This window comes from Ranitomeya imitator, chromosome 2 (genome assembly GCF_032444005.1).
Source record: "Ranitomeya imitator isolate aRanImi1 chromosome 2, aRanImi1.pri, whole genome shotgun sequence".
Taxonomy (NCBI): Eukaryota; Metazoa; Chordata; class Amphibia; order Anura; family Dendrobatidae; genus Ranitomeya; species Ranitomeya imitator.
Genome location: NC_091283.1, coordinates 511877568 through 511896464, shown reverse-complemented (window position 1 = coordinate 511896464; position 18897 = coordinate 511877568). Strand labels below are relative to the sequence as shown.

General features: G+C 45.5%; 1 protein-coding gene across 1 annotated transcript in view; it reads left to right on the top strand.

Annotated features, from left to right (window-relative positions):
- Positions 1–7007: 7007 nt before the first annotated feature.
- The window catches only part of MLLT6 (MLLT6, PHD finger containing), a 69055-nt gene continuing 57165 nt past the window's right edge, over positions 7008–18897 (top strand). Inside the window, exons 1-2 of the mRNA XM_069751695.1 lie at positions 7008–7159; positions 11923–12002. Of these exons, the coding sequence (XP_069607796.1) occupies positions 7051–7159; positions 11923–12002 (189 nt within the window). The 5' untranslated portion in view covers positions 7008–7050. The remainder of the gene's footprint in view (positions 7160–11922; positions 12003–18897) is intronic.

Below are 18897 nucleotides of genomic sequence, written 5' to 3'. Positions count from 1 at the left end.
GAAATGGTTAAAAAACACACACATTATTACAAAGTCTTTTAATGAAATAAAAACACAGGTTGTTAGAATAGTTTATTAGACTGGTAATCTACCTGAAGACCCTCGCTCTGTAAAAAAGGTAAAATAAAAAAACAACAATATCCCATACCTTCCGATGATCAGTCTCGTCCCACGCTGTAAATCCATCTGAAGGGGTTAACTAATTTTACAAGCAGGAGCTCTGCTAATGCAGCTGTGCTCATGCCAGTAAAACCCCAGCGAATGAATGGAAAGCAGTAGTTACCTTCAGTTGCGGTGAGGCGCCCTCTGCTGGATGTCCTCATATGAACTCGAGCCTGGGAACTTTTCAGAATATTTTCCCACGCTCGAGTTCACATGAGGACATCCAGCAGAGGGCGCCTCACCGCAACTGAAGGTAACTACAGGTCATTGACCTACTTTCCATTCATTCGCTGGGGTTTTACTGGCAGGAGCACAGCTGCATTAGGCCGGTTTCACACGTCCTAATAAACTATTCCAACAACCTGTGTATTTATTTCATTAAAAGACTTTGCAATAATGTGTGTGTGTTTTTTAACCATTTCATACTATTGGATTAATAATGGATAGGTGTCATAATTGATGCCTCTCCATTATTAATCTGGCTTAATGTCACCTTACAATAGCAAGGTGACATTAACCCTTCATTACCCCATATCCCGCCGCTACACGGGAGTGGGAAGAGAGTGGCCAAGTGCCAGAATAGGCACATCTTCCAGATGTGCCTTTTCTGGGGTGGCTGGGGGCAGATGTTTTTAGCCGGGGGGGCCAATAACCATGGATCCTCTCCAGGCTATTAATATCTGCCCTCAGTCACTGGCTTTACCATTCTGGCGGAGAAAATTGCGCGGGAGCCCACACCAATTTTTTCCGCGATTTAACCTTTTACATAGCCAGAGCGCCCAAATTTTGCACATTTTTTCCATATTTTGGAATATGCAAAAAAAGGGATATGAGATGGTTTACTGTATGTAAACCATGTCTCATATCATGTCGGGTTTGGGAAGGAGATAGCAAAAGCCGGCAATTGAATTACCGGCTTTTAAGCTATCTAGCGCTGTATGAAATATTAATATATATATATATATATATATATATATATATATATATACAGTTAGGGCCAGAAATATTTGGACAGTGACACAAGTTTTGTTATTTTAGCTGTTTACAAAAACATGTTCAGAAATACAATTATATATACAGTGGGGCAAAAAAGTATTTAGTCAGTCAGCAATAGTGCAAGTTCCACCACTTAAAAAGATGAGAGGCGTCTGTAATTTACATCATAGGTAGACCTCAACTATGGGAGACAAACTGAGAAAAAAAAATCCAGAAAATCACATTGTCTGTTTTTTTATCATTTTTTTTGCATATTATGGTGGAAAATAAGTATTTGGTCAGAAACAAACAATCAAGATTTCTGGCTCTCACAGACCAGTAACTTCTTCTTTAAGAGTCTCCTCTTTCCTCCACTCATACCCTGTAGTAATGGCACCTGTTTAAACTTGTTATCAGTATAAAAAGACACCTGTGCACACCCTCAAACAGTCTGACTCCAAACTCCACTATGGTGAAGACCAAAGAGCTGTCAAAGGACACCAGAAACAAAATTGTAGCCCTGCACCAGGCTGGGAAGACTGAATCTGCAATAGCCAACCAGCTTGGAGTGAAAAAATCAACAGTGGGAGCGATAATTAGAAAATGGAAGACATGCAAGACCACTGATAATCTCCCTCGATCTGGGGCTCCACGCAAAATCCCACCCCGTGGGGTCAGAATGATCACAAGAACGGTGAGCAAAAATCCCAGAACCACGCGGGGGGACCTAGTGAATGAACTGCAGAGAGCTGGGACCAATGTAACAAGGCCTACCATAAGTAACACACTACGCCACCATGGACTCAGATCCTGCAGTGCCAGACGTGTCCCACTGCTTAAGCCAGTACATGTCCGGGCCCGTCTGAAGTTTGCTAGAGAGCATTTGGATGATCCAGAGGAGTTTTGGGAGAATGTCCTATGGTCTGATGAAACCAAACTGGAACTGTTTGGTAGAAACACAACTTGTCGTGTTTGGAGGAAAAAGAATACTGAGTTGCATCCATCAAACACCATACCTACTGTAAAGTATGGTGGTGGAAACATCATGCTTTGGGGCTGTTTCTCTGCAAAGGGGCCAGGACGACTGATCCGGGTACATGAAAGAATGAATGGGGCCATGTATCGTGAGATTTTGAGTGCAAACCTCCTTCCATCAGCAAGGGTATTGAAGATGAAACGTGGCTAGGTCTTTCAACATGACAATGATCCAAAGCACACCGCCAGTGCAACGAAGGAATGGCTTCGTAAGAAGCATTTCAAGGTCCTGGAGTGGCCTAGCCAGTCTCCAGATCTCAACCCTATAGAAAACCTTTGGAGGGAGTTGAAAGTCCGTGTTGCCAAGCGAAAAGCCAAAAACATCACTGCTCTAGAGGAGATCTGCATGGAGGAATGGGCGAACATACCAACAACAGTGTGTGGCAACCTTGTGAAGACTTACAGAAAACGTTTGACCTCTGTCATTGCCAACAAAGGATATATTACAAAGTATTGAGATGAAATTTTGTTTCTGACCAAATACTTATTTTCCACCATAATATGCAAATAAAATGTTAAAAAAACAGACAATGTGATTTTCTGGATTTTTTTTTCTCAGTTTGTCTCCCATAGTTGAGGTCTACCTATGATGTAAATTACAGACGCCTCTCATCTTTTTAAGTGGTGGAACTTGCACTATTGCTGACTGACTAAATACTTTTTTGCCCCACTGTATAATATGGGCTGAAAGTGCACACTCCCAGCTGCAATATGATAGTTTCCACATCCAAATCAGAGAAAGGGTTTAGGAATCATAGCTCTGTAATGCATAGCGTCCTCTTTTTCAAGGGACCAAAAGTAATTGGACAATGGACTCTAAGGGCTGCAATTAACTCTGAAGGCGTCTCCCTCGTTAACCTGTAATCAATGAAGTAGTTAAAAGGTTAGGGGTGGATTCCAGGTGTGTGGTTTTGCATTTGGAAGCTGTTGCTGTGAGCAGACAACATGCGGTCAAAGGAACTCTCAATTGAGGTGAAGCAGAACATCCTGAGGCTGAAAAAAAAGAAAAAATCCATCAGAGAGATAGCAGACATGCTTGGAGTAGCAAAATCAACAGTTGGGTACATTTTGAGAAAAAAGGAATTGACTGGTGAGCTTGGGAACTCAAAAAGGCCTGGGCGTCCACGGATGACAACAGTGGTGGATGATCGCCGCATACTTAATTTGGTGAAGAAGAACCCGTTCACAACATCAACTGAAGTCCAGAACACTCTCAGTGAAGTAGGTGTATCTGTCTCTAAGTCAACAGTAAAGAGAAGACTCCATGACAGTAAATACAAAGGGTTCACATCTAGATGCAAACCATTCATCAATACCAAAAATAGACAGGCCAGAGTTAAATTTGCAGAAAAACACCTCAAGAAGCCAGCTCAGTTCTGGAAAAGTATTCTATGGACAGATGAGACAAAGATCAACCTGTACCAGAATGATGGGAAGAAAAAAGTTTGGAGAAGAAAGGGAACGGCACATGATCCAAGGCACACCACATCCTCTGTAAAACATGGTGGAGGCAACGTGATGGCATGGGCATGCATGGCTTTCAATGGCACTGGGTCACTTGTGTATATTGATGACATAAGAGCAGACAAGAGTAGCCGGATGAATTCTGAAGTGTACCGGGATATACTTTCAGCCCAGATTCAGCCAAATGCTGCAAAGTTGATTGGACGGCGCTTCATAGTACAGATGGACAATGACCCCAAGCATACATCCAAAGCTACCCAGGAGTTCATGAGTGCCAAAAAGTGGCACATTCTGCAATGGCCAAGTCAATCTCCAGATCTAAACCCAATTGAGCATGCATTTCACTTGCTCAAATCCAGACTTAAGATGGAAAGACCCACAAACAAGCAAGACCTGAAGGCTGCGGCTGTAAAGGCCTGGCAAAGCATTAAGAAGGAGGAAACCCAGCGTTTGGTGATGTCCATGGGTTTCAGACTTAAGGCAGTGATTGCCTCCAAAGGATTTGCAACAAAATATTGAAAATAAAAATATTTTGTTTGGGTTATGTTTATTTGTCCAATTACTTTTGACCTCCTAAAATGTGGAGTGTTTGTAAAGAAATGTGTACAATTCCTACATTTTCTATCAGATATTTTTGTTCAACCCTTCAAATTAAACGTTACAATCTGCACTTGAATTCTGTTGTAGAGGTTTCATTTCAAATCCAATGTGGTGGCATGCAGAGCCCAACTCGCGAAAATTGTGTCACTGTCCAAATATTTCTGGCCCTAACTGTATATAGACAGTATTTACGTTTTTACGATTTTTTGAGAACATGGATCCATTGTATGTCCGTATGTCGGTTTTGCAAGCGTGCGAGAAAAACTCGCAGTACGGATGCCATACGGATTACATACGGAGGATGCCATGCGCAAAATACGCTGACACACCCTGCCTACGGATAACATACGGATCACTATTTTGGGGACTTTTCTGCGTATTACGGCCGTAAATTACGGACCGTATTTTTATACGCCGAGTGTGACGCCGGCCTAAGGCTGCCGTCACACTAGCAGTATTTGGTCAGTATTTTACCTCAGTATTTGTAAGCCAAAACCAGGAGTGGAACAATTAGAGGAAAAGTATAATAGAAACATATGCACCACTTCTGCATTTATCACTCACTCCTGGTTTTGGCTTACAAATACTGATGTAAAATACTGACCAAATACTGATAGTGTGACGGCAGCCTAAGGGTACGTGTCTACGTTCAGGATGGCCGGCGGTTTTGACGGAGTGGCAAACTCGCTCCGCCCCCTTCTGGAGACGCGATGATGCCGGATGTGTTCATTGCACACATCCGGAATCATTGCACCCCACACATAGGGCCCTGTGTTATACCTTGCGGGGGCATAGCGTTACTGCAAGATATACGGACATGCTGCGATCTAAAAAGACGCGCCGCATGTCCAGAATCGCAGGGCCGCCGGATGCATGCTACCACGCATAGTGGAGACGGGATTTCATGAAATCAACTCCACTATGCTGTAACATCTGGACGCTGCGTGTTTGACGCTGCGTCTCTATGCAGCGTTAAACACGCAGCGTTTCCTGAACGTGGAAACATACCCTAAGGCTGCAATACACAGGACAATAGTGTACATTTGTGGGAAAAGATTCAGCATACCTTGTAATTTATCCATTGCAATCCTTGCTCTTTTTATGCTTAGGAGTCCAATGGGCGGTCCTTATGCATACTTATAGAGGAAAGTCTGTCAATCACTGAAAAGGACCGCCCACCGGACTCCTAAGCACAGAAAGGGCAGGGATTGCAATGAATAAAATACAAGTTATACTGACTCTTTTCTCACAAGTCTATATATTAATCTAGTCCAGCTCTGTACTATGCTGCTGGCAGATCAGACGCCATGATCTACAGGCCAGGTTCCCATTACATTTGGATCTGGAGAGCACTGCAGGCATCATTACATTCCCAGTAAGGTTTGTTACCTCTTTTTAAAATGTAGAAGCTTTAACCCCTTCATGCCGCAGCCAATTTCCGTTTTTCCTCCCCCTCTTCCCAGAGCCATAACTCGTTTATTTTTCCGTACACACAGACATATGAGGGCTGTTGTTTTTTGCGGGACTAGTTGCACTTTTGAATGACACTATGCATTTTACCACACTGTGTACCCGAAAACAGGGAAGAAAAAAATCCAAGTGTGCTGAAATGGTGAAAAAAAACAATTCTCACATTTCGCTTTTGGGAATAGTTTTCACGGTGTACATTTTGTGGTAAAAGTTACCCACGCAACATGATTCTCATCAATACGACTACGGCAATACCAAACATGGGAAAAGTTTTATTTTAGTGGTGAAAATAAAATCAGAAGTTTGCTAGAAAACAGAAAGTGCTTTACTGAGGCAATACAAGGCAAACACTGCAACATTTTTAAGGAAATCCAATTGCAAAAATGACTTTTAGCTCCAAATACATTCAAGTAACATTTTTCCCTAAAATTGATCATCCCTTTAAGATTCCATTGCTTTCTAGCTAGCCCAGTCAAATCTGCCTGGCGGTTGTGTTCATTTTAGGCCTCTTTCACATTTCCGTCGGCCCGACGGACGTTGTGCAAATAGTGCACCACGTGGGCAGCGGATGCAGTTTTCAGACGCATCCGCTGCCCATTATGAGTTCCGGGGAGGAGTTACATTGAGCGTTTTTTGTGACGACGGTCCGCCAATTACCGACGCATCCAGTGCACGACGTATGGAACGTGTGTTCATATGTCGCGATGCGTTGGTAATATAAGTGTATGGGGAAAAAAGCGCATCCTGCGGGCAACTTTGCAGGATGCGTTTTTTGCACAGGACGACGCATTGCGACATCTTCAAAAAGACGGAAATGTGAACGAGGCCTTGCAAGAAAATGAAACGCGTCATGTAATTGGTTGCTACAGACGACTACTCAAACGTTCCTCTCTTCTTCAAAGGTGACCCCCAATGTTTTGGAAGATTCATGGCCCACGTATGACCAGTCTGGGGTGCACTGCAGTGCAGAATGCAGCTCCTACCCAAAAGCTACTCGTCACCACCCGCCGCCGCCTGTCTCAGCACAACAGCTCATCTCCTCACGTGACCTAAACCTCCAGATACACCACTTTACCATTAGCCACAACCGACATGCACGTATCGCGCATGCGCTTTACAACCTTGGCTACTACCGACGCATGTATTTGATGGAAAAAAGAAAATAAAACTTACAACACGCATGCGCGATATTAGTGTACCTAATGAGTTTCTGTACGCATGCGTCACGTCCCTAGAACTATGGTCGTCGCCCGGGGTGAGAGGAGCAGGTTGCGCATGCGCACTGGCCCCGGCAGGTCGGCCGCCCGGCCCCGGGGAGAGCAGTGGTGGCGGCTCCATGGGAGGATGAAGGAGATGGTTGGAGGCTGCTGCGTGTGCTCGGATGAGAGGGGCTGGGCCGAGAACCCACTGGTCTATTGTGACGGCCACGGGTGCAATGTGGCGGTGCACCAAGGTGGGGCAACGCGTCCTGGGGGAGGGGCAAGTATTGACAGAAGGGGCGGTAGATAGACACCTTTGGGGCAACTGTTCGGGTGAACGAGTCAGGTGTATGGAGGTGGGCAGTGCTGGGAGCTGACTACGTGGTAAGGGTTGATAATGGAACTCGGGCTATTCACACATATGCTAATGAGGTGTCGGTGGCTTGTAGTTACCTAGGTGTCATCTAAAAGCCAGTGCTAAGCTCTCATTACTGTGCAGAAGGTGCTGTGTACATTTGTGCTAACAGTCATTACTGTGCAGAAGGTGCTGTATACAGATATGTACTAGCGCTCATTACTGTCCAGAAGGTGCTGTATACAGATATGTACTAGCACTCATTACTGGGCAGAGGTGCTGTATACAGATATGTACTAGCTCTCATTACTGTGCAGAAGGTGCTGTGTACATTTGTGCTAACAGTCATTACTGTGCAGAAGGTGCTGTATACAGATATGTACTAGCGCTCATTACTGGGCAGAAGGTGCTGTATACAGATATGTACTAGCACTCATTACTGGGCAGAGGTGCTGTATACAGATATGTACTAGCTCTCATTACTGTGCAGAAGGTGCTGTGTACATTTGTGCTAACAGTCATTACTGTGCAGAGGTGCTGTATACAGATATGTACTAGCGCTCATTACTGGGCAGAAGGTGCTGTATACAGATATGTACTAGCACTCATTACTGGGCAGAGGTGCTGTATACAGATATGTACTAGCTCTCATTACTGTGCAGAAGGTGCTGTGTACATTTGTGCTAACAGTCATTACTGTGCAGAAGGTGCTGTATACAGATATGTACTAGCGCTCATTACTGGGCAGAGGTGCTGTATACAGATATGTACTAGCACTCATTACTATGCAGATGGTGCTGTATACAGATATGTACTAGCTCTCATTACTGGGCAGAGGTGCTGTATACAGATATGTACTAGCGCTCATTACTGGGCAGAGGTGCTGTATACAGATATGTACTAGCACTCATTACTATGCAGATGGTGCTGTATACAGATATGTACTAGCGCTCATTACTGGGCAGAGGTGCTGTATACAGATATGTACTAGCGCTCATTACTGGGTAGAGGTGCTGTATACAGATATGTACTAGCACTTATTACTGTGCAGAGGTGCTGTATACAGATATGTACTAGCGCTCATTACTGTGCAGAGGTGCTGTATACAGATATGTACTAGCTCTCATTACTGGGCAGAGGTGCTGTATACAGATATGTACTAGCGCTCATTACTGGGCAGAGGTGCTGTATACAGATATGTACTAGCGCTCATTACTGGGCAGAGGTGCTGTATACAGATATGTACTAGCACTCATTACTGGGCAGAGGTGCTGTGTACAGATATGTACTAGCGCTCATTACTGGGCAGAAGGTGCTGTATACAGATATGTACTAGCGCTCATTACTGGGCAGAGGTGCTGTATACAGATATGTACTAGCGCTCATTACTGGGCAGAAGGTGCTGTATACAGATATGTACTAGCGCTCATTACTGGGCAGAGGTGCTGTGTACAGATATGTACTAGCGCTCATTACTGGGCAGAGGTGCTGTATACAGATATGTACTAGCGCTCATTACTGGGCAGAGGTGCTGTGTACAGATATGTACTAGCGCTCATTACTGGGCAGAGGTGCTGTATACAGATATGTACTAGCGCTCATTACTGGGCAGAAGGTGCTGTATACAGATATGTACTAGCGCTCATTACTGGGCAGAGGTGCTGTGTACAGATATGTACTAGCGCTCATTACTGGGCAGAGGTGCTGTATACAGATATGTACTAGCGCTCATTACTGGGCAGAGGTGCTGTGTACAGATATGTACTAGCGCTCATTACTGGGCAGAGGTGCTGTATACAGATATGTACTAGCGCTCATTACTGGGCAGAGGTGCTGTGTACAGATATGTACTAGCGCTCATTACTGGGCAGAGGTGCTGTGTACAGATATGTACTAGCGCTCATTACTGGGCAGAGGTGCTGTGTACAGATATGTACTAGCGCTCATTACTGGGCAGAGGTGCTGTGTACAGATATGTACTAGCACTCATTACTGTGCAGAAGGTGCTGTATACAGATATGTACTAGCACTCATTACTGGGCAGAAGGTGCTGTATACATTTGTGCTAACACTCAATACTATGCAGATGGTGCTGTATACAGATATGTACTAGCGCTCATTACTGGGCAGAGGTGCTGTGTACAGATATGTACTAGCGCTCATTACTGGGCAGAGGTGCTGTGTACAGATATGTACTAGCGCTCATTACTGGGCAGAGGTGCTGTATACAGATATGTACTAGCGCTCATTACTGGGCAGAGGTGCTGTATACAGATATGTACTAGCACTCATTACTGGGCAGAGGTGCTGTATACAGATATGTACTAGCACTCATTACTGTGCAGAGGTGCTGTATACAGATTTGTGCTAGCACTCATTACTGTGCAGAGGTGCTGTATACAGATATGTACTAGCACTCATTACTGTGCAGAAGGTGCTGTATATAGATATGTACTAGCACTCATTACTGGGCAGAAGGTGCTGTATACATTTGTGCTAACACTCAATACTATGCAGATGGTGCTGTATACAGATTTGTGCTAGCGCTCATTACTATGCAGATGGTGCTGTATACAGATATGTACTAGCGCTCATTACTGTGCAGAGGTGCTGTGTACAGATTTGTGCTAGCGCTCATTACTATGCAGATGGTGCTGTATACAGATATGTACTAGCGCTCATTACTGTGCAGAGGTGCTGTGTACAGATTTGTGCTAGCGCTCATTACTGTGCAGAGGTGCTGTATACAGATATGTACTAGCACTCATTACTGGGCAGAGGTGCTGTATACAGATATGTACTAGCTCTCATTACTGTGCAGAGGTGCTGTGTACAGATTTGTGCTAGCACTCATTACTGTGCAGAGGTGCTGTATACAGATATGTACTAGCACTCATTACTGTGCAGAAGGTGCTGTGTACAGATTTGTGCTAAGCTCTCATTACTGGGCAGAAGGTGCTGTATACATTTGTGCTAACACTCAATACTATGCAGATGGGGCTGTATACAGATATGTACTGGCGCTCATTACTGTGCAGAGGTGCTGTATACAGATATGTACTAGCGCTCATTACTGTGCAGAGGTGCTGTATACAGATATGTACTAGCACTCATTACTGTGCAGAGGTGCTGTGTACAGATTTGTGCTAGCACTCATTACTGTGCAGATGGGGCTGTGTACAGATATGTACTGGCACTCATTACTATGCAGATGGGGCTGTGTACAGATTTGTGCTAGCACTCATTACTGTGCAGATGGGGCTGTGTACAGATTTGTGCTAACGCTGATTACTATGCAGATGGTGCTGCGTATAGATTTGTGCTAACGCTCATTACTATGCAGAGGTGCTGTGTACAGATTTGTGATCGCTTACATGATGTGTTGACATGTGTAAGAAGGACAAGCTTTGGCCTCAGATGTTCCAGAGCGTATAGAGATCTCGGGGATGAAATCTGCAGGCTTCCTTTCCATAGTGCCGGTCTGTAGGTGATATCCGGAGGAGCACGTGTACAGCGTCATTGGTTATGTTGGTATAGCGCTCACAGAGGGTGGTGTGGTTGCAGTGCGCGGCCCTATGTGGTTACTTGTTGTCCCTGACAGCGGATGTGGCTTCCATATGACTGTCGCTGTCATTCACGTTACAGGAAGCCAGCGCTGTGTGATAGTACAGAGCACTCTGACTTGTAGATCAAGGCATGGTTTGTGTTTTGAAGATGCACCTCTATGGGGGGGAGGGGGGGTGATCTATGTGTAGAAGAAATCCCTTTAATGCATGTTCATTAAATGTTAAAATTGTAATGCACTTTTGCAATTTACTTGTTATTAAAATCCGATTTTTTTTTTTTTTTTTTTTTTTTTGTCAAGAACAGAGGTATTCTTAACTTTTATGTATTGCTCGTTGCCTGGGATACCGGCCACCGCTGTAGTCTACTAGAGGTGGTCAAACATGCGCAGTGTTTACAAACTTTTTCCAATAGAGTCTTGAAGTTGCTCAGATCTTTGAAGTGCACTGTTAGCTTCTAATCCGGCCAGGTTCAGTATCACTGCGGTGCTCCAATGCTGCAGAGGCAAAGGAGTAAAGCATTTCCCTGCCTGTTTTTAAAAAGTATTACCTCAAAGAATAAATATTTGCTGTAATGTCTGCACACTCTTTTGCTTCCGCCCTTGTCCAGGAGCTCTGGTATGTGCTGACCATGAGCTGGAGCAACTCTACATGGTCAGACACGGCCATTACACAGTACACAGCAGGGGCACATTTATAAGATTATCTCAGCACAGGGACATTTTTTCTAAACACATCCAATTGGATGGGAAGGGCTTCTTTATATTATGCCTCTCCTATGTTTGGCTAATAAAAACGACGTAGATGCAGGAGTTTTGATTGAGTGTAGTCCATTTACTGAGACCTCCTCCAAACAAGCACCAGAATTAACGTTCAGGAGTGCTGTCCCCATTTGGCTCCCATTTGCATGTATACGTTCTAATAATGTAGAGTAGTGATGGACAATATAGAAATGATAAAGCCCATTGACATCACCAAGGAGAGTTTGGTGCTGCCGGACTGAGCTAATGAAGCTTTGCCCCTTTCTAGTGATAAATTGGCTTTATGTTGATTTTGTCTTCTCTTTTTAATCTTGTAATGTTTCTCCTTCTCCTTCCAGCGTGCTATGGGATTGTACAGGTGCCAACAGGTCCGTGGTTCTGTCGGAAGTGTGAGTCGCAGGAGAGAGCCGCCAGGGTGGTAAGTAGTGATATATATGTGTGCCCAGTATGATTTCCCTCTCCCGTCAGCAGATGCATCCTGTGCCTGCAAATCCTGCTGTTCTTGGGAGGTGGTGACAGAGCAGTCGAGGGATTATATTTCTTCATTGCTTGTGATGAAAATGATCTGGTTTGTAAAGTGAGCAAGTAGTGTAAATCTGTTCCTTTAATGCTCTACTATATTATTATAGGCTTTTAGAACACATTGCACTCATCTTAGGATCCTGACCTTTACATTACATTCATTGTGTTTGAAGCATAGCCTTAACCTCTTATCGCTCCATGAATGATGTACTGTTACATCATGGAGGCTCAGGAGCAGAGCCCGCAACACACAGGACAGATTCCAGCTAATGACAATTACTGCTATTGACCTCTTAAATACTTTTGTACAGCAGTTTTTAAGTGCTGCAGTCTGTTTGGCGTCCACCAGTCATCCAGCAATGCAGTCGCAGGGAGCTGTTGGGTTCCTATGACAACTGGAGGCCTGCTGAAGGCCCCTTGCCTGTAATGTTAGTTTTCCTGTGACTATGTACAGCAATACTGTTGTATTGCTAAATATAATATAAACATTCGCAGGTTCAAGTCCCCTACATGGACTAAAAAATAAAGTGAAAAATAAAATAAAAGTGTATAAAAACATAATAATTCAATTCACCCCTAGATTTGCCCAGTTAAAAATAAATACATTTAAAAAATGTAAAAAAAACACCCTCATATTTGGTACTAGTGCATCTATGAAAGTCTTATCTGTATATGCAATAAGAAGCAATACAAAAAATGTCCAACAAAACGGGTTAAATAAAAACTTCAACTCACCACGCAAAAAGACACTATTGAAATTTAAAAAAAAAAAAACTATAGATGTTTGGTATCTTTGTAATTGTCCTGACCTGGAGAATCACGTTTTCATTTCACTTTACAGCAAAATTAATGCTGTCAAAATAAAGTAAATAAAACCCCCAAAGCAATGGCAGACTTGTTATATAAAAAATATCTATCTATCTATCTATCTATCTATCTATCTATCTATCTATCTATCTATCTATCTATCTATTTTATCTTGCTCAAAAAAATAAAGGGAACACTAAAATCCCCCACCGTAGATATCACTGAATGAAATATTCCAGTTGTAAATCTTTATTCATTACATAGTGGAATGTGTTGAGAGCAATAAAACCTAAAAAATTATCAATGTAAATCACAACTAATATCCCACGGAGGTCTGGAGTTGGAATGTTGCTCAAAATCAAAGTGGAAAATGAAGTTACAGGCTGATCCAACTTCAGTGGAAATGCCTCAAGACAAGGAAATGATGCTCAGTAGTGTGTGTGGCCTCCATGTGCCTGTATGACCTCCTTACAACGCCTGGGCATGCTCCTGATGAGGCGGCGGATGGTCTCCTGAGGGATCTCCTCCCAGAACTGGAATAAAGCATCCGCCAACTCCTGGACTGTCTGTGGTGCAACGTGACGTTGGTGGATGGTGCGAGACATGATATCCCAGATGTGTTCAATTCAGGTCTGGGGAATGGGCGGGCCAGTCCATAGCTTCAATGCATTCATCTTGCAGGAAATGCTGACACACTCCAGCCACATGAGGTCTAGCATTGTCCTGCATTAGGAGGAAACCAGGGCCAACCTCACCAGCATATGGTCTCACAAGGGGTCTGAGGATCTCACCTCGGTATCTAATGGCCGTCAGGCTACCTCTGGTGAGCACATGGAGGGCTGTGGGACTGGGGAGAGTGGGCAGCCGTTTACTGTAATGGATAGGTTCGTTGGGGGGGGGGGGGGTGGCGCGTGAGATGGGGGGGGGAAGACAATGAATTCTGGGATGGATGAAATAGCGGATAGACATTGAGGGATTCTGGTTAGTAGGGAGGTGATATCTGGTCCAGAGATGTAGATATGTGTGTTATCAGCATAGAGATGATACTGAAAACCGTGAGATTCTATGAGCTGTCCCAGGCCAAAAGTGTAAATGGAGAAGAGCAGGGGCCCTAGAACTGAACCTTGCAGGACTCCGACAGATAGGGGGTGAGGAGAGGAGGTGGTGTGTGAATGGGAGAGGCTGAATGTTCGGTCAGTTAGGTATGACAAGATCCAGGATAGGGCCAAGTCTGTGATGCCAAGGGATGAGAGGGTCTGTAGTAATAGGGAATGGTCCACTGTGTCAAAGGCAGAGGACAGGTCCAGAAGGAGGAGGATAGAGTAGTGTCGCTTGCTCTTGGCGGTTAAAAGGGCATTGGTGACCTTAGTTAGGGCAGTTTCAGTGGAGTGGTGTGACCGGAAACCTGATTGTAAGCAGTTGAAGAGGGAGCAGGAAGATAGATGGGAGGACACTTCAAGATGGACGTGTTGTTCCAGTAGTTTTGAGGCATAGGGGAGAAGTGATATAGGGCGATAGCTAGATACAGAGGATGGGTCAAGAGAGGGCTTTTTGAGGATAGGTGTGATTGAGGCATGTTTAAAGCTTGAGGGAAAAACACCAGTTGTTAGTGATAGGTTGAAGAGATGGGTTAGAGTTGGCATGAAGACTGTGGCAAGGTTTGGGATGAAGTGGGAAGGGATCGGGTCAAGTGTACAGGTGGTGAGATGCAATCTTGAGAGTAGAGTGGAGAGTCGATCTTCTGTAATGGTGGAGCAGTTGGTTTTGGAGATGGAGGGCTGGGTAGTTGGGAGGAAGGGCTCTGGGGGTTGTCTCTGATGTTCTCAATCTTCTGCTTGAAAAATGAGGCAAAGTCTTCAGCTGAGATGAGTGGGAAGGGAGGAGGTGCTTGGGGACGGAGGAGAGAATTGAAGGTGTTGAATAACTGTTTAGGGTTGTGAGACAGGGAGGATATGAGAAAAGAGAAGTAGGTTTGTTTAGCTGTGGCGAGTGTGGTCTTGAAAGTAGTGAGGGACTGTTTGAATGCGATGAAGTGCTCGTTGGAGTGGGATCTTTTCCATCTCCGCTCTGCAGCCCTGGAAGCTCGCCTCAGTTCTTTGGTTAGGCTGGTGTGCCAGGGCTGTATGTTGATTTTGTGAGCTTTGGTGTGTGTGAGAGGGGCAAGAGATTCCAAAGCTGCAGCTATTGTGGTGTTATATAGAGCGGCAGCGTCATCCGCATTGTGTAGGGAACTTATGTCTGTGAGAGGGAGGAGGGATTCACAGAGTGAATGAAGATCAAGGTGTTTAAGATTTCTGCGAGGGTGTGCAAGATGGGGGGTGGGGATTGTAGACAAGGAGTGGAGAGGGAAGAGAATGTGAGTAGATTGTGGTCAGAAAGAGGAAGAGGTGAGTTAGAGAGGTTAGATAGGGAGCAGAGGCGGGTGAAGATGAGGTCCAATGTGTGACCATCTTTGTGAGTGGCTGCAGAAGACCATTGGGTGAGGCCGAAGGAGGAAGTGAGAGGTAGAAGTTTAGTGGCAGCTGAGAGGGAAGTGTCAATGGGTATGTTGAAGTCGCCCATGATGATAGTGGAGATGTCAGACAGGAAGTGAAGTAGCCAGGTGGTGAAGTGGTCGAAGAAGGTGGTGGCTGGCCCTGGGGGCGGTAAATGACAGCCAGTTGGAGATTGGTGGGGGCATAGATGCGCACAGAGTGCAACTCAAAGGAAGGGAGGGTAACAAAGGGCGGCAGTGGGATTGGAGAGAAGGAGCAGTTATCTGACAGGAGAAAACCAACTCCTCCGCCATGCTTGCTGCTGTGGCGGGGTGTGTGAGAAAGGTGGAAGCCACCATAGGAAAGTGCAGCAGGAGAGGCTGTGTCAGAAGGGGTGAGCCAGGTTTCAGTGATGGCGAGGAAGGAAAGTTTGGTAGTAACAAAAAGATCTTGGATGTAGGAAAGCTTGTTGCAGACAGAGCGAGCGTTCCACAGAGCTCCTGTTAGTGGGAATGGGGAAGTGGGGGCCGGGCGAATGGGTATGAGGTTAGAGATGTTACGGAAATTTGTGATGGAGCATGGATGGGAGGTAGAACTGACTGTGGGGATGTGGTGAGGAGGACCAGGATTTGGAGAGATATCACCAGCAGTGCGAAGGAGCAGAGAAAGTGTTAGAAGGTGGGAGCAGGAGAGGGCATGAGGTGACTGTCTGTGCGTGGAGACAGAGGATTGTATGTTGAGGAATGACCATGACCAATAGACAATGCCAGATGCATCTTACCTGGGCCAAGGAATAAAAGAACTGGACTCTTGCCAGTGGTCCAAGGTGTTGTTTTCAGATGAAAGTAAATTTTGCATTTAATTTGGAAATCAATGTCCCAGAGTCTGGAGGAAGAGTGGATAGGCACACAATCCAAGCTGCTTGAGGTCTAGTGTGAAGTTTCCACAATCAGTGATGGTTTGGGGAGCCATGTCATCTGCTGGTGTAGGTCCACTGTGTTTTATCAAGACCAAAGTCAGCGCAGCAGTCTACCACAAAATTCTAGAGCACTTCATGCTTCCCTCTGCCGACAAGATTTTTAGAGATGGATATTTCATTCTCCTGCAGGACTTGGCACCTATCCACACTGCCAAAAGTACCAATACCTGGTTTAAAAACAACAGTATAACTGTGCTTGATTGGCCAGCAAACTCGCCTAACCTTAATCCCATAGAAAATCTATGGGGTATTGTCAAGAGGAAGATGAGACACCAGACCCAATAATGCAAACAAGCTGAAAGCTGCTATCAAAGCAACCTGGGCTTCCATAACACCTCAGCAGTGCCACAGGCTGATCGCCTCCATGCCACGCCGCATTGATGCAGTAATTGATGCAAAACGAGCCCCGACCAAGTATTGAGTGCATTTACTGAACTTACATTTCAGTAGGCCACCATTTCTGATTTTAAAATCCTTTTTTAAGCTGGTGTTATAAAGTATTCTAATTTACTGAGATAATGACTTTTGGGTTTTCATTGGCTGTAAGCCATAATCATCAACATTAAGGCTTCTTTCACACTTCCGTTGGTACGGGGCCGTCACTAAGCATCAGCGTTACGTACTGACGGACGTTGTGAAAATTCGGTACAACGTGGGCAGCGGATGCAGTTTTTCAACGCGTCCGCTGCCCATTCTAAGTCCTGGGGAGGAGGGGGCGGAGTTCCGGCCGCACATGCGCGGTAGGAAATGCAGGACCCAACGTACGAAAAAACGTTCCCTTGAACGTTTTTTCGTGCCGTCGGTCCGACAAAACACAACGCATCCAGTGCACACCGGACGCGATGTATGGCAATACGTTGCGATCCGTCGGCAATACAAGTCTATGGGAAAAAATCGCATCCCGCGGGTGGAGCGCCCCCAGACACAGGGACAAGGTTTTGTGACGCCACCTGTGGTATTCGGTCAGGGTGACTGACGCTGCTTGGGGCCCACTGGGGTGATGTGATGGCAGCTAGATGGTGAACCTTCCAAGTTGGAGCGCCCCCAGACACAGGGCTACAGGTTACTCGGTACCGGTCCTTTCTGTCTCAGTTCTGGGGTTGTCACGGTGGCTGGACCCGGTCCGTGACCCTGTTAAGGGGCGTCCAATAAAAGGGGTGATGATAGTTTGTCAAGGTTTCGTGACGCCACCTGTGGTGTTCGGTCAGGGTGACCGACGCTGCTTGGGGTCCACTGGGGTGATGTGATGGCAGCTAGATGGTATACCTTCCCACAGGTGAAGTATGTCCCCAGGGCTTCCCAGTAAGGTGGATGGTGATGGTGTGAGGTGCAGACAATAACGAGGACACAAGGTTGCAGTCTCTTTACCTCTTTACTGAAGACTTCAGGATCCTCAATCCAGAGCACGGTTGACAGGGCTGTCTGAGACCGGCCGGTCCAATGGCACATCCAAAGCTCCCTTTGCAGGTGGAAATCATTGCCTACCACTAGCACCTGTGTGTTGTAGTGCTACCCTGCTGAGCATTCGGAATAGTCCTCACAACTTCTGTTCTCGTTCGTTCGTTCTTTCTAGTTCGTTCCAGATCTTTCTAGTTCTCCGTCCCCCAGATATGTTATGGCTAGGACGCACCCGTTTGACGGGTAGGCTCGGAGCTCTTCCGGGACCCTAGAGATGCCCCTCTCCACGCGTTGCCCCCTATGTCTGTGTAGGTGATGTAAGGTAGACAGCCAACCTATAATTAACTGTCCTGCGGAGTTCGAAGTAAGGCATAGAGTCAGTTACTTCCTCGGTTTTCCGGCCACCCTAGCCTCAGTAGGATGTTGCCGTTCTCCGGGCACGACTTCTACTGGCTCTCCTTTGTGCTTGATCTCGTTTCTCACTGTTCCACAATATCCTTCGCTTCGTGTCTCTTTCATAGGATACCGCTGCGGGATGTGCAGGCGCGGTTCCGTAACGTTCTATTCTGGTCGCTAGGTACCTGCCAGGTTCCCACGCCTGACAGGGACCCCCCTGAATCTTCTCCCTGGAACACCCCCTGCCACGGGATGTTGCCTGAATTCAACCCAGTCAGCTTCTGACTAACTTCCTATCCAACCCCTAGTTTTACCAGTGTGAGGAGTGGCCCAATAAATAAAGCCTTTTTCTCCCCCTAGTGGCCGGAGTGTGAAGTGTAATGTGTTCTGGTGATACTTGGTCAGAAGAACTCCTTTAATGCCATCACACGTACCATCACTCCCTTTAGCGGCAGAGCGTCATACTGCAACGACCAGGTCTCTGGGGTGCTGCACGGGCACATTTGCAGGATGCGTTTTTTTCCCCAAAACGACGATTTGCGACGGAGGCCAAATGACGCAAGTGTGAAAGTAGCCTAACAGAAATATACACTTGAAATAGATCACTCTGTTTGTAGCGACTCTATATGAGTTTCACTTTTTGTATTGAAGAACTAAAATAAATTAACTTTTTGCTGATATTCTAATTTTGTGAGAAGCGTGTGTGTGTGTATATATATATATATAAGAAAAAAAAA